Consider the following 22771-nt stretch of genomic DNA (forward strand, 5'->3'; position numbering starts at 1 on the left):
ATCCTAGTCACGCCCGTTGTGTCCTTGGGCAAGACACTTCACCCTTGCTCCTGATGGCTGCTGGTTAGCGCCTTGCATGGCAGGTCCCGCCATCAGTGTGTGAATGTGTGTGTGAATGGGTGAATGTGGAAATACTGTCAAAGCGCTTTGAGTACCTTGAAGGTAGAAAAGCGCTACCCAATTATCATTTATTTATTTATTTAAATGGACTTAGAGATGCCAAAGTGGCCTGAGACAGTGCCGCCATAACACACTGCCATTATTGCTGTCCTCATGGGTTTGGGCATCGTAATCTGCCACCTCTCTTCCCCCACAGCAGGGTCCCTCCAAGCCCGCTGCAGTATGCATTCATTTAAAAGAAGTGTTTTAAACTTGGCTTACAGTGCCTTTGTGAAGATGGAGAGCCCTGGGACCTCTCCCAAGGGTGGCCTCTGCCCTTGCTCCAGCCAACTCATCACTGGAACTAGCTTTGCATCTTGTTCTTGCTGTGTCTGCCAATCCACTGCTTCCACAGCCTGAATCATTCTACAGGGGAGCTGTGCTACCCTGTCCAACTGTGTGAGCTCTCTGTCCATCTCAGCGGCAGCCTGATGCAGCTCACGGCCATCGAGAGAGTGCGTCCACATTGCTGTGTCGTGCACCAGCCCTGTGCTCACCAGTGAAATTGAAGGACCGGAGCTCTTCCAGCCTTAGTGCCATCTGGCCCTCCGGCTCCTTGAATGACATCAGCCACTGCAATGCCACATGGTCAGTCCAAATGGTTAACGGTGTGCCACACAGGTAATACCTGAAATGCTTCACAGCCATCACCACGGCTAGGAGTTCTCGCCTCGGGACACAGTAGCGCCCTTTACTCTTACTCAGTATATGGTTGAAATACGCCATTACTCTTTCGCTGTCCTTCCCCTTTTGTGACAGCACTGCTCTCAGCCCGACGTTGCTGGCATCCGTGTCCAAGATAAAGGGCAGTGCTGGGTCAGGGGCGGCGGCACTGAGGATTCAGTTAGCGCTCTCCTGAGGTTATCAAGTGCCTGTTGACATTTCTCGTTCCAGTTAAAGATGCAGTCTTCTCCACAACAGTTTGAAGAGGTGTGCCGCAACAGAAGAAAGTCCTTTCACAAACCTCCTGTAATAGGAGGCCAACTGAGTCTGGTCTGCAGGTGTGGGCCAGCTGTTTACAGAACGGATCTTTTCTTTAAGCGTGCTAATGCCCTCACGGAGCTGTAGGCCTGCGGCCGCCACTCTACGCAACACTTCCAGCAGCGCATCCAGGCTGGCTCCAAATGAGCTTCCATGCACTAACAAGCTGTCGAGGTAGACCACACTATTGACGAGGGACTCCAGCTAGCACACTGTCCATCTACCTCTCAAAGTGGTAGGGGCATTACACAGGCCGAAGCTCATTACTTTAATTTTCCTGAGGGAACTCTCCTGAAGGAATCAATAAAGTACTATCTATCTATCTATTTAAACTGCCACAGTCCTCCGGTGGTGCAGAAGGCAGCCTTTGGTTTGTACCCGGGTGAGAGTGGGACCTGCCAGTACCCACTCCTGAAGTCAAGTGTAGAAAACCATGCAGACCCTGCCACCAAGTCCAGGGACTCGTCAATCCTGGGGAGGGGGTACGAGTCCTTTCTGGTAACGTTGTTTAGCTGTCTGTAGTCGACGCAAAAACGCACCCTCGAGCTGTTCTATTTAGGCAACATCACTGCAGCAGAGGCCCACGGGCTATCAGAAGGTTTTATTATGCCATATTTCAGCATCTTGTCCAGTTCCTTGTCAACAGCCTCCTGGCGAGCAAGGAAAGGCGGTGCGGTTGCACAAAGTGAGTCAAACTTACTTCCCTTTTTTTTTTTTTAAATGTCCTTCCACTACAGAAGCAACTACCATAGTCTCTTCTTCTGCTGGTGATTTAGACCCTTACAGTTCTTTACTCAGATGTCTTTCATTGCAGAAGTCCGTTTCTCCCCGTCCATCTGCCGTTCCACCAGCGACGCTAATGGTGCCTCCACGGTGCTAGCTGCCTCTCCAGTAGATGTCGAACACGTGGTGGGGGGGTGACAGGTGCACCACACCGCTGGCCATACGTTTGACACTCCTGTCTAAGATTGAACATTTTGATTTAACATTTGGATTTGTGATTTGACATTTAGACTTAAAATTTAAATTCACCATTTAATGTTTACCTCAAATGTGAAGAAAAATGTGATCAAGGTGAGAAAAGTAAGCTACAAACATTTGTAAATGTAACAATAGTAATCAAAACGTTCAAAAAAGTGAGCTAAATATTTAAAACAGTGGTTCTTAACCTGGGTTCGATCGAACCCTATGGGTTCGGTGAGTCGGCCTCAGGGGTTCGGCGGAGCCTCCGCCGCGGAGGTCAAGACACACCCAACTCATCGTGTAAATAAAAACTTCTCCCTATCGGCGTATTATGGATACCCCCAAAATATTCCCTCTATTTTTTCCATCTGATTTGCAGGTGTGTAATTTGTTGTGGTTCATGCACAGTTCATTTTGTGCACCAGTAAAAAACATATAACATTGTCTTGAATTTGAAAAAAAAAACATTTTATTTTTTACTAAAGAAGGGTTAGGTGAATGCGCATATGAAACTGGCGGGGTTCCGTGCCTCCAACAAGGTTAAGAACCACTGATTTAAAATATATCAGCAAGAAAAGTGTGATTAGTTTTTTACGTTTCCATTCTCCGGGATTTTGGGGTCCAGGGCAGTCTATTATGGCCTTAACTTTTTCATAGTGTCACCGACTCCGACACCGACTTTGTTTGATTTTTATTATATTTTATCTAAGTAACATTGGATTGTTATTTAAAGTTATTTTGTTATGTCTGTCTGTGATTATTCTCATTCATCCATTGTATTCTTAGGGCATTGAATCCATCACAACAAAACTCTTGAGGTTTTCTTAAGATTATCAGTTAATGAACAAAGACCAACAATATGACAGCTATGGTCTAAAGGGATGGTGCAGGATGAAAAGTATTCAATTCTGTAAGATACAGAGACAAGCCCCAATAAGTATGGTTTCACTCGTTTGTGTTGCAAAAACCACAATCGTTAAGAGACACTTTTCTACGCAACATATACTGTACTCTGCTTTACGCCCTGGCACCCTTGAAATGTAATGTCCTTTTTATACCAACACATTTTGAACATTTTAAGTTAACCTGTGGGAGTTTGATGAACAGGCAAAGAAAACCCACGGACACAAATACAAATATAGAGAAAAATCTTCCCAGGAGTAAAATGCTACAGCTGCAAATTTGACTACGTGTTTCCTTTTTGGAGGGAACACGAGTGTGTCCCAATGTTCTTGACTAACTAGTCTGTCACATTTAGGCTGCTTCAATTAAGTGACAGAAGCAAATTTGGGGTAAGTGGGTAGTTTACGCCTTCATATTTCAACAAGAAAAAACATTGTAAAGCTGTCAAAATTGTAATCGATTGCATGCTCTGTGGCCTTTTTAATTAGCTGCATTGCAAATCCACAGGTGTTTAAATCATCCAGTCAGCCTTTCGGCTTCCTTGACATCAGCTTGAGCAAAGCCTCCGCGACGTGCAGGTCCATCCCAGCTGGCCGCGTGCCAGGCAGGATGAGGCTAATCTAAGTATTGATTTAGCAAATTAAGTGCTTTTAGACTCCTGGACTTCACCCTTTCCAACATAAACAAGCAGATCAGCCACTCAGTTAAATTCCTTCTTCGACGGGCCAAAACATTAATTTTATCTGAGATATGAGAAAAAAAGCTGATATATTTATTTTGCTTTAAACTTGCGCTAATGTAGAACTGAACTATGATGAAGCCCGCTTAAGTCGGTCCCCCGTCAGCCTGTCTATGTCGCCCAAGTCAGCAAATCAAACATGTTTTTCTCATTACTTAAAAGTGCTCATATAAGTTGTTGTCCGCTGATATCATAAATTTCCATGTACCTCTAGTAGTTGCTACACACGTTGTAAATCACACACTGCAGGGTAAAATTACTTCTTGAGGCCATACGTACAACTTGACATAAATTACACAGATCGCTTTACCCTTCGCACAAGTTCAAATTAATAATTGGCCATAAGTCAACATTGGCAGCCACCTGTAATGTTCTGTGTATAGAAGTTGTGTACTGTGAGACAAAATACTTTTCTCACTACTTGCTCTGCTGATCTGACCACAAACTCCACAAAATCTATCCATCCATTTACTTCCGCAACGTTCCCAGGCTAACCGGGAGACATAGTCTTCCCAACGTGTCCTCGGTCTTTCCCGTGGCCTCCTACCGGTCGGATGTGCCCTAAACACCTCCCAAGGGAGGCGTTCAGGTGGCATCCTGACCAGATGCCCGAACCATCTCATCTGGCTCCTCTCCATGTGGAGGAGCAGTGGCTTTACTTTGAGCTCCTTCCGGATGGCAAAGCTTCTCACCCTATCATGGGAGCTTGTACCCGTGATCCTGTCCTTTCGGACATAACCCAAAGCTCATGACCATAGGTAAGGATGGGAACGTAGATCGGCCGGTAAATTGAGAGCTTTGCCTTCCGGCTCAGCTCCTTCTTCACCGCAACGGATCGATACAGCGTCCGCATTACTGAATATGCCGCGCCGATCTGATAACCTGACTCTCGAAAGATCCTTGTAGTTGGCTGAGCTCCACACAAGGATCTGAGAAGGCGGGGCCTTGTAAATAAATCATTGTATATGATTGGATAAACCACCTGTCCGTTATCTTGAATGACGGGCTACTTCAACCACTCACATCGGAATCAACTCGTGACGCTGATGAGAGCGACGCTGGGAAATCCAAAACAGAACAGCCAACATATTGGATAACAACAGAGCGAAACCGTTCTCTGTTCATCTTTTAAAGAATTAATATCCGATAGATTCGACAAAACAGTTGCAATAGCAGAATCAATGTCAGTACACGACTCCTCGCTGCGTGCCGCCGTTGTTGTTTGAATCAAACAGTCGATTCGGTGCTACATCACATCTATGAAATCCCGCCCGGCGATCCTGATTGGTTCATTATTGTTTGATATCTTGAATGAGTTTGCATTGCCCTCGATCCCAGATCCTTGTGTGGAGCTCAGCAAACTATAAGGATCTGGCGGGAGTCAGGTTACCAATCTGCCTATCGATCTCACGATTCACTCTTCCCTCACTCGTGAACAAGACTACGAGGTACGAACATGAAGTCATCTGATACATTTCTCCAATATCGATATTAAAATCATTGCCGTGCTATCAAAAGCTTCTGTTAGCAACACCTTTCAAAACCAAAGTCCCCATTTCTACTAGAAAATTGATGTTTTATTATTGTTAACTGTGTCATTATCCCTAAGGACCAATTCTTCGGTGTGCTTGAATGAAAAAAGGTGTGCGACTGCGTGAATTCAGCATTCACCACCTCAACTGACCCTTGCGCCTGCATCCAAAATGCACACTCTGGGTGGAGTGTTAGGTAATTTTGCTTGTATGCACTTGTAAAATAATAACATCATATTGCACTTGAATTTTGGAAGCAGTGTGCACAAAACATAATCAAATTATAAAAGAGACTTCCTGAAAACCATTAAATCTGGTGGGACACCGACTTAAACAAGTTGAAAAACTTATTCGGGTGTTACCATTTAGTGGTCAATTGTACGGAATATGTACTGTACTGTGCAATCTAATAATAAAAGTCTCAATCAATAAATCCAAAAAAATCTATTCTGACCTCTTAAATTGAGACATCTGAAAATTGAGATGTGCATAAAAGGATGATAATGCCACTCTGAATTACCTATTAAAAATCTTTTTTTGGTGAGTGAGCCCACACCTGAAGGGGACCGCGTGTATATCGGCATTGTTTGAACATCCTGGTACAAACGGACGTTCAATGTGTGCAACAATTTCATCTGGACAGTGATCATTGAACTATGTGACTATTTAACAAAAATACATTTCTAATGCAGCGTCTATCAGTTGAGACATTAATTTTTTTGACAGTTAATGTCAAACTGTCAGCTGTCACTCTCCGACTTGCGCACACACACAAACACACACAAATATGGGACACACCCAGATAATTGCCCTGGCAAGCCTCTCTGACGTGTAATGACTTCACAAACATTTGTACTAAACACAATTCTTAACATCACACATAACATCATGGTGGTTATAATTACAGTAAATAAAGTTAAAAGTTATTCACATCCAGCCAGGAAGAAGACGCTGTTGTAGTGTGCATACACACACTACATCACCATAGCGACACACTGAAAGTGTTAATCTTTTTCATGTATTTCAAAAACATTCCCAAGTGTTAGTAAAAAAGATTCCGCAATTTTCACGCATGTCAGGTTCAAACACTGATGGCATCTATTAAACAAGACAAGAAGCAAATAATCAAATAGAGACAGAATTCAATTTGGACTCAATATTGAGGAGAGTTGCCTTTACACTGTACTGCCTCCTTCTTTTATTTTGGACCCTCCCCAACCACATGGCCACGACTGTTTCCATAGAACAAACGTCGCAAAAAGTTCACAGAAAAGGTCGTAAACAATTAACAGAAAAGGTCAGTTCAAAAAGAGTTCGTAAAATAGTTAAAAAAGAGGTCCATGAAATAGTTCAAAAAGAGTTCGTAAAATACTTCAAAAAGAGGTCGTCTGGAAATTGGGCAGATCCTGTCATCTCTCCGCTTTGAAGTCCTTGGGTTAGAACAATATCTTTCTGTTGATTACCATTCATGAAAGAACATAGGAACACCTTCATCTTGCTTCCCCCCCTACACAGTGGAGTTGTACGAGCCTTACTCTTGGTAGGTTTCAAAGACAGCTTTTGTCTTCTTGCCTGGAACTCATTTCAACACAATGTTTTTTGTGATAACTTACAAACAATTATTCTAACAACGCAACTAAGAAAAACAAAAACGACACGGCAAAGCACGCCTCACTTATGCAAGGGTGGGCATGTCCGCAGGCTGGATGGGAGAGTACAAATAAGAGAAACGTGCGCAATTTGAAAAACGTAAATAAACACTTAAGCGGAAACAGGAGAATAGGCCCTAAGCACATAGATATTGGTCTAGTTACAAAGCATTAACATTTGTAGGCTGTGACTTTCTATTTAGTGCCAAGTCGGCTTCAAAATAAAAGCATGACAACTAACAGCAACTAATGAAATGCACCCTTTATTTTTTGCCACCAGATGCAAGGCAAGGCAAGGCGATTTTATTTATGTAGCACGTTTACAACCATTTTTAAATTGGACCAAAGTGCTTTACAGGTTAAAAAGCATAGAGCAAAAAACTAAACAAAAACAAACAAAGAACATAAACAATGAATGAGCTAAACAAGATAGTGCAAAAGCAATACGGTAAAAGGGTTCGAATAAAAAGTAAAATTGCAAGATAAAAATAATGAAATAATAAAAGTGCGACAAATTGGAAAAATATAAAAACTAAAGAGGGGGACTAGAAATGGTGGCCTAGTGGTTGAAGGCCAGCGAGAAGAGATAGATCTTAAGAAGGGTTTTGAACAGTGGTCCCCAACCACAAGATAAAACAAATGTAAATTAAAATTTTTTATTTTATTTTATTTTTTTATTAAATCAACATAAAAAAAACACAATATATACATTATATATCAATATAGATCAATACAGTGTGCAGGAATACAGTCCGTAAGCACACATGATTGTATTGGGGACGGCGTGGCGAAGTTGGGAGAGTGGCCGTGCCAACAATCTGAGGGTTACTGGTTCAATCCCCACCTTCTACCATCCTAGTCACGTCCGTTGTGTCCTTGGGCAAGACACTTCACCCTTGCTCCTGATGGGTCCTGGTTAGCGCCTTGCATGGCAGCTCCCGCCATCAGTGTGTGAATGTGTGTGTGAATGGGTGAATGTGGAAATACTGTCAAAGCGCTTTGGGCTCCTTAAAAAGGGGTAGAAAAGCGCTATACAAGTACAACCATTTACCATTTATTTCTTTATGACAAAAAATTTTTTTTAAATAAAAAAAAAAAAAACATTAATCCCCCCCACACCCCCAGGTACGTGGGACAAATTTTCAAGCGTTGACCGGTCCACAGCTACAAAAGGATTGGGGAACACTGGTTTTGAAGGCTGTTCCAGAGTTTAGGGCCGGCAACGGAAAAGGCTCTGTCCCCTCTGGTCTTTAGCCTGGATCTGGGTACCGCCAACAGTAGTTGGTCACCTGACCTTAGGGCTCTAGACGAGGTATGATGGTGCAGAAGCTCGGTCAGGTATTGTGGGGCCAGGCCATTTAGGGATTTAAAAACAATTAAAAGTAATTTAAAATCAATGCGGTGACGGACAGGGAGCCAGTGGAGTGAGGCCAGGACTGGGGTGATGTGCTCGCGTTTTTTGGTGCTGGTGAGGAGACGGGCAGCCGCGTTTTGCACAAGCTGCAAACGGCGGAGTGATGCCTGATCAATGCCAGCGTACAGTGAGTTGTTGTTGTCTAGCCGGTGTGTCCAGAAGAAGGATTTGTGCTTGTACGAAACCTTTGGGGCTTTTGTTTACATGGCTGCAATGTACCCTTCTCCGTCAGGGGCGTCACTAGGTTTGAAGAACATAAGCGTCATCGTTATTCACCAAAATAAAAGGTTACGGTATAAATATTTAACATATTTACAGAAACATGCACAATTTATGTTTTAGGAACTCATATCAATCAATGTTCCACCACTTACCGCCAACACGCTCTTCAGAGCAGACATCGAGGCAAATGTCCCCAAAACTGCGGCAGACATCTTCTTTCATGGTCTTCTCCGTGGTTCAGAAAATGTTGACTTTGATTGCGCAGAACCCTTGAAATTGCAATAAAATGCGCAAGTACTGAGACGACTAAAATTGCAGCATGTCTACTTCCGAGTTTACTTCCGTAAACCCTGCAGGACGTGCGTCGTCATGACGCCACGTCTATATTCGGGTCAGTTTGTTTTTACGTTGGAGTCCGGACACAATGACTGCATTAAAAGATAAGATATGACAACAAAAAAATTCTGAATTGGACATCCTACCCTGCAGTGCCGTGAACGCACTGAACATAAACTTAATGGTTCTGCGAGCTTGCTGGACCTTGCAAAGGCAACAGTGAAAACGTAGACTGGATTCCAGTATAGCAATGCGAATGGAATGGATTTGATTGGATTATAAGCGATGACAAAGGGTCTTCAAATTATTTATAATCATAGTGAATAATAACAGGTTATGTTATTATTTATTTAAACCCATATTCTTGCATATTTATATTGACATTTTCTGCAATATATTGTAAAAAATAAATAAACAATCTAATTAAATTAAGAATATTTTAGGGGGGCTTCAGCCTCCGCAAAAAATAGGTCCAACGACGCTAATGTGAGAGAGAACAACAAACCGGATTAAAATGGAACATATACAAAATTTTAAAAAATGAAGCGAATGTACCGAGACAAACTGGACCCTGTTCCAATGGCTCTCTACCTCAAAAAAAAAAATTTAATAATAATAATAATTAGTGGAATTGATCCGTATGAGAGCATGTCCAATGGACAAGAGTAAGCTGCTGTCATGATCTGTGGTCTAGATCATGTTTTGTTTGGTTATGTTCTGTTGGTTTTTGAACTCCACAGTTCCTGTTTTTGTGCACTCTTGTTTGTTTTGGTTTCCATGACTACTCATTAGTTTCACCTGCACCTGTTCTAATCAGGAGATTATTATTCAAGCCTGTCGTTGTCAGTTAGTCGGTCTGGCGACATTGACATTTTCATGCTCTGCTCATGCCATTGTTCATGCTGCTCTGTCCATGCCATAGTTCTTGATGATCTTTTCATGCTCTGTTTTGACTTTTCTTGCCATAGTTCATGCTGTTCGATTCATGCCGTGTCCCGTAAGTCTTTTTGTTTCATGTCCATAGTTCTTGCTATTTGTTTCAAGCCACAGTTTAGTGAGTTTTTTCATGTTTTTAGTTTCATGGTTCATGTCCATAGTTTATGCTAAGTCTCAGCTTTTGTTTCCTGCATTAAGCTTGTCTTCGCCTTGAGCGCTTTTTGTAGTACTTGAATAATTAAATAATGTTCCTACCTTCAAGCCTTGTCCAGTATAGTCCGATTGCATCCCGGGAGAATAATCCTCGCAGTAAGCTGCGAAAAACCCCTCGTCCTGACAGCTGCCGCTATTGTCAAAGCCTAACTTGTCTATATCTTGTCAACGGAGTCAGTTTTTATACAGGTAAAACATTTCAGAATGCAAAGTCTGTTAAGGCTCATTGTCCGCCGTTCAAATTGTACGTAATCTGAAGCTTCCATCTCTTCCTGCTCAGTGGCCTGGTGGTTATATTGTCTGGCCTGAGATCGGTAGGTTGTAAGTTCAAACCCCGGCCGAGTCATACCAAAGACTATAAAAATGGGAGCCAATACCTCCCTGCTTGGTACTCAGCATCAAGGGTTGGAATTGGGGGTTAAACCACCAAAAGGATTCCAGAGCGTGTCCACCGCTGCTGCTCGCTGCTCCCCTCACCTCCCAGGGGGTGGAACAAGGGGATGGGTCAAATGCAGAGGGTAATTTCACCACACCTAGTGTGTGCGTGTGACTCTCAGTGGTACTTTAACTTTATGTGTCCAAGATGGAGTCAGGGTGCCCAGCCTCATGTCAAAAGCAGGTAAAAAAAACAGCCTACTATTACTTTTAAATACTTTGTTCACTGCGCTAATTCTCCGAAAATAATATGCATTCGTGTTTGTGCTTAACCATGACTAAAAGTAAACAGACAAAATGCTTGACGATATTGCAGCCTTTGTTGTTGGTAGCCCGCAGCTAGTACGCCTACTAAATGCTACGTGTGGAACAGAACAAAACATGCTTTGATACAAACTTAGCAGTCTGAAAATGCCTTGAACACACCAACGTGTAAGAGGGGATGGCGTTATAAGTGATGTTTGATCATCTCGCTGCTATTTGCTGTCTTTTTATTAGCTCACTGACTCAACTTCTAAGGCTTTGCTTTCAAGCTGGAAATGAGAAAAATCTCACAATAATTAATTTTTCCCTGAAGCTATCGTGACGATTGTGGCGGTTAATGATGCCGCACGTCATGTTTTGAACTTTGTTAAAAAAAACAACAACAACAAAACTTCAGCACAAAGTCTTGCATTTAGTCGTGTGAATAAGCTGTTCAGAGGCCAGCAAGATCCACAATGCATTGAGTTTACTACATCACACTTTCAAGCCCTATATGGAGCATCATATGGCAACAGAAGAGTCAAAACACAAATGGGGGCAGCAATTGTTAGCAAAGTGTAGTCGGTTTAAAAAATAATCCTGAACTATCACCCATGTTACTTAGGTCTCTGGCCAACGACACAAGTGAATGTGCAAGCAGTGGTTAGCTCAGGGGTCGGCAACCCGCGGCTCCGGAGCCGCATGCGGCTCCTTGACCACTCTGATGCGGCTCAGCTACATACATGCCGACGCCCCCGATTTTCCCAGGAGACTTATGGATCTCAGTGTCTCTCATAGATTACTCCCAGGGTAAAAATAATCCTATTTCCACTCTAATTACTAAATAAAGGACGTGCCCTAATTGCACTGCAGTAATTGTCCTCTATAGCATTTACATACAGTGTGCCAGTCCAGCCACATGTTGCATGTTGTTATTACTTGCACACACAGGAGACAGCAAAGCATACTTACTCATCAGCCACACAGCTTACACTGACGGTAGCCGTACCGTATCAAACAACTTTAACATTGTTACGTTACAAATATGCACCACACTGTGAACCCACACCAAAAAAGAATGAAAAACACATTTCTGGAGAACATCCCACTGTAACACAACATAAACACAACACAACCATTACCCAGAATCCCATGCAGCCCTAACTCCTCCGGTCTACATTATACACCCCCGCTACCACAACCCCCCCCCCCACACATCAACCCCCCCCCCTCTCCGTGCGTTGGTTGAGCGGAAGAGTTAGGGCTGCATGGGATTCTGGGTATTGGTACCGTCAGTGTAAGATGTGTGGCTGCTGACCTAGTACGCCTTGCTGTCACTTACGTGAGCAAACTGAAACTGCATTCTACATGTGGTCGAGCAGGTACACTATTAGGGCAGACTGTAGAGGGCGCCAAACGTAGTGTCATCACGCTCTGATATTCGTAAGTCTCCCGGGAAAAATGAGAGGGTTGGCAAGTATGACGCTGTCAAGCGCCAATTATTCAAAACTCTCGGGCTGCACTAACATCAAATTTCCACATGAAAGTGTGTGCCGGTGCGTGTGTCTGAGACCCCTGGTTAACATAGCACAAAGCATTTAAGCTCTGTATGCGGTGTTTTTCATTTTAAATTTAAAATTTTTTTTTTGTGGCTCCCATTACTTTCTTTAATTCGTGAAACTTGCCAAAATGGCTCTTTGAGTGGTAAAGGTTGCCGACCCCTGGGTTAGCTTATGTCAACGACAGTTAGCCATTCCATAAAACCCGTTCCACTTTCTATCATACTGACAGGAGACTGTCAGGTGTACCTAAAAAAGTGGCCTGGCAGTTTATTGTCTTGCCGTGACACATAGAACATGTGAAGTCACTCCCTGCATCCTGTCAGCCATCAGAAAATTCATAAAAATCCAATCTCATCTCTTGATATACTGTATCTACATCAGCATGCACAGCTTGTCACACACACACACACACACACACACACACACACACACACACACACACACACACACACACACACACACACACACACACACACACACACACACACACACACACACACACACACACACGCACACACATTCTTGTATTTGCCACCTTCTTGAGACCTCCGTAAAATGCCAACCTCTTTAGGACCAGCCTTTCTAGATATATAAAGATGTGTATTTACAACATTAATAATATATACATACTATGCAAATATAAAAAAGCTTGTTGTGAAAAATGAGTTGGAATTTCACAAGAAAAATGTTTAATTTTGGCAGTATTATAATAAATGTTGTCATTTTACTCAACGCAAGTCAAAATTTTACAAGAAAAACGGAACATGTGTGCAATATTATGATAAAAGTTGGAATTTTACTCAATAACAGTCGCACTTTTACAAGAAAGACTCGCAATTTTATGAAGAGTCGTAATTTTACTCGACAAAAGTCACAATTGTATAAGAAACACTTACACATTTGGGCAATATTATGATAATAATATGAATTTCTACTTGGCAAAATGATGACAAAGGTCATATTTTTGCCAAGTAGAAATTCAGATTATTATTATAATAAAATTATGACAAAAGTCATAATTTTACTCAAAAAAAACGTCACTGTTTTACAAGAACAACAAAAACATTGGCAATGTTGGGATACAAGTCTGAATTTTGTACGACAAATGTCACCATTTTGCATTAAAAAGTAATAATTTTACATTAAAAAGTAATAATTTTACGAGAAAATATTGCAATATTACAGAGAGAATATGAGAAATTGTTCCCAATTTTAATAGGAAAAAAGTCCACACATTGTGAGAAAAAGACTGCTTTTATTGAATTTTTTTTTATTTTTAATTTCTTGTTTGTAATTGGTTTATAATCTTCATAATTTACTTCAAGTTATGACAGTATGTATCTATAAAAAAAAATATATATATATATTAATTTTGGCCGAAGGGGGCGCATTTCAATTTCTTACACACACTTGTTATTTCATATGTTGACCAGAGGGGGGAGCACTTTTAAAACCGACACACAGTCTGATTCTGATTCAGTCAGTTAGAAAAATCCCTCCTTTTAGGGACCACCCTAATTTTAATAAATGTCACCACCAGGGGTGCAAATGAGACATTCTCTATTAGATGCAATGTTACTGGGACCATGATTTATGTCATCACTTGTTCACACCTCCTCATATGGAAGATACTTTTCCTTGTTGATGTCTCAATAAGGGTAGAAATACAAGAACACACACACAGCCACACATGCACACGCACACACAGATTCTTCACTGCGAGCCATTAGCCAGATGAAGCTGTCTAAGTCGATTCAGCAAACTGTTTGTTCCTTGTGATTTAACATCTGACGTCACCAAATACTCCAACATGGGGACCGGCCAAGGAAGCAAATGTCACCTGCCTCGTTTTTTGCGTTGTTGCGTCTGGAGAAAAAAACAGCTGTGCGAGGCAAAAATGGCTGCGCATGGTGCCAACAATGTTTTAGTCTAGTTAGGTTTGGTCTCTCGCAAAGGCTTTTACAAAATATATGGATGAGCATCAATATATAACCTGCACAGGGACCTTATGTCCTGCACTAATGCAATTTTTCAGAGTTTCATCAATCAATATATTTGGTTTTATCACCATGTCTTGCTCTACCATGACTCTCTCCATCACTGATCCTCCATCCCCCTCCTTTGTTCATCCATCCCACTTTGCCCATCTTGCACCTCGCCCTCTAAGACCTAAGCATTGAAAATTCACTTGCCATGGTCTCGAGATCTGACTCGTTTATCCCTGTTTATGTTTTCCAACGGCGTTCACCCTTATCTCGCTATGTGAGCCCTTTCCTCCCGTTAGTTTGTTTGAAGTATTTGCAATGTGGATTGGCGGTGTGCGGCACAGGAACGTGGGTGGATTCTTCTGGAGTTAAGATGTTTGGTGAGCTACAAAACCCAAAACCAGTGAAGTTGGCACGTTGTGTAAATCGTAAATAAAAACAGATTACAATGATTTGCAAATCCTTTTCAACCTATATTCAATTGAATAGACTGCAAAGACAAGATATTTAACGTTGGTACTTGAAAACATTTTTGCAAATATTAGATCATTTGCACAAGGGGCAAAACAGATTGAGAAAGTTGAGGAATACTCATCAAACACTTACAGTATTTGGAAAATCCAACAGGTGACCAGGCTAATTGGGAACAGGTGGGTGCCATGATTGGGTATAAAAGCAGCTTCCATGAAATGCTCAGTCATTCACAAACAAGGGTGGGGCGAGGGTCACCACTTTGTCAACAAATGCCTGAGCAAATTGTTTAAGAACATATCTCAACCAGCTATTACAAGGAATTTAGTGATTTCACTACCTACGGTCCGTAATATCATCAAAGTGTAAATCACGGCACGTGAGCAGCAAGTCTGAAAACTAGAGATGTCCGATAATATCGGTCTGCCGATATTATCGGCCGATAAATGCGTTAAAATGTAATATCGGAAATTATCGGTATCGTTTTTTTTATTATCAGTATCGTTTTTTATTTTTTATTAAATCCACATAAAAAACACAAGATACACTTACAATTAGTGCACCAACCCAAAAAACCTCCCTCCCCCATTTACACTCATTCACACAAAAGGGTTGTTTCTTTCTGTTATTAATATTCTGGTTCCTACATTATATATCAATATATATCAATACAGTCTGCAAGGGATACAGTCCGTAAGCACACATGATTGTGCGTGCTGCTGCTCCACTAATAATACTAACCTTTAACAGTTAATTTTACAAATTTTCATTAATTACTAGTTTCTATGTAACTGTTTTTTTTTGTTTTACTTTCTTTTTTATTCAAGAAAATGTTTTTAATTTATTTATCTTATTTTATTTGATAATTTTTTTAAAAAAGTACCTTATCTTCACCATACCTGGTTGTCCAAATTAGGCATAATAATGTGTTAATTCCACGACTGTATATATCGGTTGATATCGGTATCGGTAATTAAAGAGTTGGACAATATCGGCATATCGGATATCGGCAAAAAGCCATTATCGGACATCCCTACTGAAAACCAACATTGAATGCCCGTGACTTTCGATTCCTCAGGCAATACAGCATCAAAAACCGACATCAGTGTGTAAAGGATATCACTACATGGGCTCAGGAACACTTCAGAAAACCACCGTCAGTAACTACAGTTGGTCGCTACATCTGTAAGTGCATGTTAAAACTCTACTATGCAAAGCGAAAGCCATTTATCAACAACACCCAGAAACGCTGCCGGCTTCGTTATGCCCGAGCTCATCTAAGATGGACTGATGCAAAGTGTAAAAGTGTTCTGTGGTCTGACGAGTCCACATTTCAAATTGTTTTTGGAAACTGTAAACGTCGTGTCCTCCGGACCAAAGAGGAAAAGAACCATCTGTTATAGGCGCAAAGTTGAAAAGCCAGCATCTGTGATGGTATGGGGGTGTATTGGTGCCCAAGCATGGGTAACTTACACATCTTTGAAGGCACCATTAATGCTGAAAGGTATTATGAAGCCTAAAATACCACAACGAAGACCCCAGACTGTTGAACAACTTAAGCTGTACATCAAGCAAGAATGGGAAATAATTTCACCTGAAAAGCTTCAAAAATTAGTCTCCTCAATTCCCAAACATTTACTGAGTGTTGTTAAAAGGAAAGGCCATGTAACACAGTGGTAAAAATGCCCGTGTGCCAACTTTTTTAAATGTGTTGCTGCCATTAAATTCTAAGTTAATGATTATTTCCAAAAAAAAATTAGTTTCTCAGTTCGAACGTTAAATATCTTGTCTTTGCAGTCTATTCAATTGAATATAAGTTGAAAAGGATTTGCAAATCATTGTATTCTGTTTTTATTTATGAATTACAAAACGTGCCAATTTCACTGGTTTCAGGTTTTGTATAATCCGTAATAATACACATTTCTCCTGTATCACTTCATTGTGAGAATGGCTCGATGCGCTGGCCAATTCCTGCACGCCCACCATGTCAGTTACTAAACCAGAATGCAGATCCATAAAATACAAAAAGCCACTTTGCTACAGTGTTTATACATTACACCCCCACACATCGAATATAGCCGTGTAGAATCCTCTGATGGAAGCTGATCACATAAGTGCATGCTCACCATTGCTGTCTATGAGCTTTCCTGAATAATAAGATGCTTGTTTCCCAGTTGCAATTAGCAAACAAGCTCCATATCCTAAGACATGTTCACAAACATCCTTAACCTTAACCTAACATCTTCTTACGTGCATTGGAGTCATTATTTGATCGGATTACAAATCAACACCTGGAATGTTCCCACGCCTACACACATGGCGCAATGTTGCCACAGCAATGGAGTAGAGTCCCTGCATGACAGGGTTCTCTGACAGGCAGTAAAAGAATCACTTATTGATTGGAATGGAGGGTTGCTCATCACCAAGAGGAGCGTGATGGATGGACGCTTTATCCTCCCTTGAAGGGAAATACTGCTTCAAAGAATAAGGGGATCACTTACATCATACATCTAAGGGTTCCATGCATTATATATTCAATTAATAATAGAATACGTACATAATGATTGATTAATGGGAAACATAGACCATTAAACAACTAAGGTCTGAATTCAGAGTCATTCTTAAAACCGAAGGCTGATCTAACTTGTGAAATTCCAACTTCTAAAATAACTCATAATGTGGCTCACTAGTGCATATGGCCTGCATGCACTCTGTACAACATTTCAGCATGTATCAGTCAGCTCCTGGACAGTCTGTGGTGCAATGTGTCAACAATATATAGTGTCCCAGAGGGGCTCAATTGGATTAGATTAGTAAAATCAATACTTTTGTCCTCTAGAAACAGCTGACACACTCCAGCCACATGAACCTAGGGCCCACTGCACCAGCATGTGATCTGATAAAGGGTCTAAGCTACAGTAGCATCCCTCCAAGGATATGACCCACTACTAAGTAACTGTTAAAACTGGAGGATGTTGCAGGAAATTAAACTTTCTACACGACATCCCTCAAATCTGTCATCAACTAAGAAGGTCCTTCTACCCACCATGGACCGTTGGACCCCTACCAGTCTGCGATGCTTTCCTCATCAACAATGTTGCAGTAGAGAAGGCCAGTAGAACTAAATTATTGCCAGTACACATCCATGAGGACCACTACCCTTGAAAGAGGCTGAGCAGCGTCTCTGTCCATCGCAAACTGAAGAAGACGAGAATGCCCCCACTCATCATGTACTACCTTCTACTGTGGTACATTTGAAATCATCCTGACCAGCTGGATCACAGTCTGGTCCCTAAGCAGCATGTACTATTATCGTAAAGCTCCGCAGCGCAAAGTGGGCATGAGTGGAAAGGTTATTGGGAATTTTTCAACACCCACTGAGCACTCAGGATTGTGGGTTACCACAACCTCCTTACTATCAGAGAATTCATCCACCAGTCTCCAGGCTTGCTCCACTAGACTCTGGAACTGTTTTGTGTACCAAATTGTGACGGAACTGAACTTTTTTCATTAGTTGCTACTGTTTGGTTGGTTAAAGAAAAATGTAATAATTTATGAGGTTATAGTATATTATTTTTTGTTTGATGCTTTCCATTGATCAGATTTCCAAAAACAATGGTGGTTTTCATTAGTAATGTCTTCCAAAAGGTCAAACGAAGACATAATTGTACGAGAACCGAATACATTTTTTTGCGAAATGTTTGGCAAAACTTTTTGTCGAAAACCGATTTGTACAGAACGTTTCATTGTGATTGCCTCCCAACATAGCTCTATGGTCACTTGTTTTTTTTCCTCCAAATTACAGTAGTCTTTTTTTGTGTATGTGTGTGTTACCATGGCAACAGCTGTGCCAGCTGCCCCGGTGAACGTGTCGGTGACCCAATTAAGAGCCCACTCAGCCATGGTGACCTGGAATGTCCCCCAAGGAGACACAGTCATTGGCTATTCCATCTCGCAGCAGGTATGTTGTGTAGATGTGTGTGTGTGTGTGTGGGTGTGTGTGGGTGTACAAATGTGTGTGGTTTACTTTTGGGGGCTGGGTCAACAAGCTTAAAAAAATGATGTGGACGTTTTGTATCTGTACTGCAACCACATAATTTTCCCATTGTGGGATGAATAAAGTATCCAATCCAATCCAATTCTTCTCGATCTGTTCCAAATCAAAGTAATTCTCACTCCTGAATGGTTGAAGACAAATATTTCAGGGTTAAAAACAGAACATTTTATTCATGGAAATTAGTTAAGATTCAACTATTAATATGACTTGTGAGTGTTGTTTATGTCACCTTACCGCTCAACATCATATATGTATTTTAGTTCCTAGAACTATAGGTTCCCACCGGCCTGTGTGGTTTGTGTTCCCACCACATTTCATAGTTCAGGGTAGCTTGAAAATAACCGACAACAGTAGGTCAGATTCCTTTAGCTAAACTGTAAGTAAATAAAATACAAAGCAATAAGATACAAAACGTTGTGATTTAAAAACAAAGTGTACCACATTTTACACAAACTGTTGTTTGTCTACAGTGTCCAACAGTCAGAAAGTGGTCTCCTCTGTAATTGACAAATTTCATGATGGTCAGGCAAGTCATTGTTGTCAATTTCAGGTGTAAATAACAATATATAAAGAATACATGTTAGTTTTTATCTCACAGCAGCAACATGAACACATCAGATTTAGCGTTAGCCTTTTAACATTAGAATTCGATTCTCTCGGGTAGAGGCTAAAAAGTACACAAATGGCGTGTCGCTGTCTACTGTTACAACATGTAACAAAGTAAATAGTTACTAGTTTATGTGGTTTACCTTCGTTCCACTCGTTTATGGGCTCCTCTTCATCCTCAAACAAGTCCCAGTCAACGGCTCCATTTGCCGCTTGGAAGTCCACCTGTATACTGAATATTCTTCTGCAAATGTTTAAAGAGTTTGTCCACTTCTTGTTGCTTCATGTATCAAAATGAAGAGTGTACAACTTTGTAAACATTATGAAATTGCACACTAGTTTAACACTACAAGATAGTTCAACTAATCAGTGTACTTCAGCACACAGATGGCACGCATAGGTTATGCAACTCAAGTTCCTCCTGTGCTTCTTTCTCTCAGTTGTGAAGTATCTCGTAACAGAAATACCCAAAAACTATGAAATAAACAAGTTTTCCCCGCATACTGTACTGGCAGCTGACATTTCCAATACAGCGTTTTAGAAACGCCCCAACAGTGTTCGAACAATGGGGGGTTTTATAGCACAGTCCGCTGCGCTAAAGTTCCTGCTCAAACTTTCCAAAGTCCTACTTGGCGACCAGGGACCAATATAGTTCCTGGTGGAAGTTTATTTACCGGAATTTTTTTTGGGTGGAAACGCAGGGGGGTGTTTTATTTACCAGTTTAATGGGAAAGTCCCTGCAATAGTATCTACGGTGGGGGAAAAAAGAGTCTAATGTTTTCACTCTTGTAGTACGTAATGTGGAAGTACCATACTTTATACTGATGTTGGTATGTTGTTTAAGTTATATCTGGTTGATTTTTATGGTACCCCTAAATCTCGTGAACTGTTGGGTATGACAACTTCATAAGATTTCTACGAGATTGTTAGACTTTCTCACATCACAACTTTTGAAAGTCCATGTATGACGACCGGCGAACGTTGCTATGTACTATTTGTTGTTGTTGTTTTAAATGGCAGCCAGAATGCGTTTTTTTGGATTCAACAATTGTATAAACCGGAGTGAGGCGGCAATGAAAAATAAGTTTCGCTATCTCAGGAGAAAAACACCGGTAAGTGCTCCTTTCTCCACATCACAGACAGCTGTTTTGTTTGACAAATTTGACGCTTGATTCTCCAATATTCATTTTTTTCTACTGATTGCCAAAAACCATTAGCATAGCGCATATCTTTACAGCTTCATGCGGTAGAGGGCTGGGTGACTGGATTCAAAACTTGATCAATCTAAACAGAGAAGGTGTTGCCGGCCAGCAGGCTGCGGATTCTGAGCACTTTGACCAAGAGGAGAAGAATGCAGATTTACCCTGGCCTGTACACAACTTGAGATTGACGTAGTGTTTTCTTCTTAAAAACTTGCTGACCCAATAGGCTTCAATGTAGTTTTGACTAGGATAGGGCACCTTTTAATGTTGAGAGTTTCTCTGGTGGCACCTAATTAGTCACACTTCCTGTCTCATGTCCACAAAAAGATCTTGTCTGTTTGCTTGGCTACAGTCAAGGTTTCACGCGCCCACAGTTTGGCAGCAGATACCAGCTGCACTCTAAGTGGGCGTCATCTAGTGGAAAGGATTTTACCCGCTGCCTATCTCACAGGCCAGTGGCAATTTCTTTTAAATCTTTTTATTTTATTTTTAAAGTCACCTCTTGTCTGACTCCTAAACTTTCACTAAGACTGGCTCTGGGATGGGAAAATCTTCTGGCATCGCTTCAAAGAGTCAGAAATAGTAGAGGCTTTTATCTGATGCCGTTTGTCCTCAGTCCAATTCCAAAAAGCGAGTTGGCATTTTCTGACAATCAATTGAATTGCCGAGGGAGATGCTTTCACACACTGCAACATCCCGAGCGCCAAGGAGACGCAGGACAGGAAAACTGCAGACAGAGCCTCACTTTTGCATTTCTAAATCCCAGCGCGATTACGCAACGCTCTGTTTCTGACACAAACACAGAGGAAACCACACTTCCTCCTTGTAATCTGTGTTCATGAATCCCAGCATACTGATTATGCATGAGGCACACGTGAAGTCATTCTGGTGTGTATTTGTTAAAATGCACCACATAAGCTGCATTGCTATGTGAGAGCACATCTGTTAAACAACCAGCCTTGTGTGAGCATGTGCGCAATTGTGTGTCCAGATAAGGGATTTGATTTGTTTAGACGCTCTAAATTGTTTTTTTTTGTCTGTTGCCTCAAAAAATGATTATTGTGACAAAACTCCTCCCAATTTCCTTGAGGGGAAAGGATTTATTAGATGTTTGTCTCATCCGCAGAGACAGGACGGCCTGATGCAGCGCTCCATCCGGGAGGTGAACACCTCAAGCCACTGGTGTGTGCTGTGGGATCTGGATGAGGACACACACTACAGCGTGCAGGTGGCACACACTCCTCCCAAGTTTCTTTAACTTTGATGACCCTCAAGAGTTTCATGGGCCGACATTGTCCTTCGGTGTGGGGACTTAGTAAAACACTCATTACAAAGATGTTTCATTGAAATCTCCCAGGCCCGCGGGTGGCATGATCTTTCACCCTTGTGAGGATAAAGCAAAATCCCCTGCGGGAATCCATTATTAATATGGAGGACAAGTATACGGCACACCGCAAGGACAGCTAGTTTTTTCTTTGTTTTTAACGAGGCCTTTATCAAGGGTATGTTCACCGGTAAAGCATATTAATTAACAAAAAAAAACCAACAACATACAATAGTACTGTGGTTTTTCTTAGTGAACCATTCCAAAAGTGGACAAAGACCTAAGACAAAACAAACACCCAGAATCCCATGCAGCCCTAACTCTTCCGGTCTACCCCCCCCCCCCCTACCACCAAACCCCGCCCACCTCAACCGACGCACGGAGGGGGGGGGGGGGGGGGGGGTGTTGATGTGTGGGGGGGGTTTGGTGGTATGTAGACTGGCTGCATGGGATTCTGGGTATTTGCTGTGTTGTGTTTTTGTTGTGTTACGGTGCGGAGGTTCTCCAGAAATGTGTTTGTCATTCTTTTTTGGTGTGGGTTCACAGTGTGGCGCATATTTGTAACGTAACTGTTTTAAAGTTGTTTTAAACGGCCACCGTCAGTGTAAGCTGTGTGGCTGTTGACCAAGTATGCCTTGCTGTCTCCTACGTTAGCAAGCAGAAGCTGCATACAACATGTGGCTGGGCTGTCATGCGATTTGTGCAGGCTATAGAGGACAATTGTTGCAGTACCGCTAAGGTACACTCTTAATTCAATTGTTAGGGTGAAAATCGGACAATATTAACCCCGGGAGATCACTAGGAGAGGCACTGACGTCTGTAAAACTCCAGGGAAAACC

At 41.6% G+C, this 22771-nt stretch overlaps 1 protein-coding gene across 2 annotated transcripts in view; it reads left to right on the plus strand.

The window, feature by feature from the left end:
- Positions 1-22771, plus strand: part of LOC133647877 (fibronectin type III domain-containing protein 4-like) — a 41844-nt gene that overhangs the window by 8905 nt on the left and 10168 nt on the right. Inside the window, exons 2-3 of one of the 2 annotated variants that reach the window (XM_062043612.1) lie at positions 18589-18704; positions 21735-21836. In XM_062043612.1, coding sequence (XP_061899596.1) covers positions 18589-18704; positions 21735-21836 — 218 coding nt within the window. The remainder of the gene's footprint in view (positions 1-18588; positions 18705-21734; positions 21837-22771) is intronic. The other variant, XM_062043620.1, reaches the window with a different exon arrangement.

This window comes from Entelurus aequoreus, linkage group LG01 (genome assembly GCF_033978785.1).
Source record: "Entelurus aequoreus isolate RoL-2023_Sb linkage group LG01, RoL_Eaeq_v1.1, whole genome shotgun sequence".
Taxonomy (NCBI): Eukaryota; Metazoa; Chordata; class Actinopteri; order Syngnathiformes; family Syngnathidae; genus Entelurus; species Entelurus aequoreus.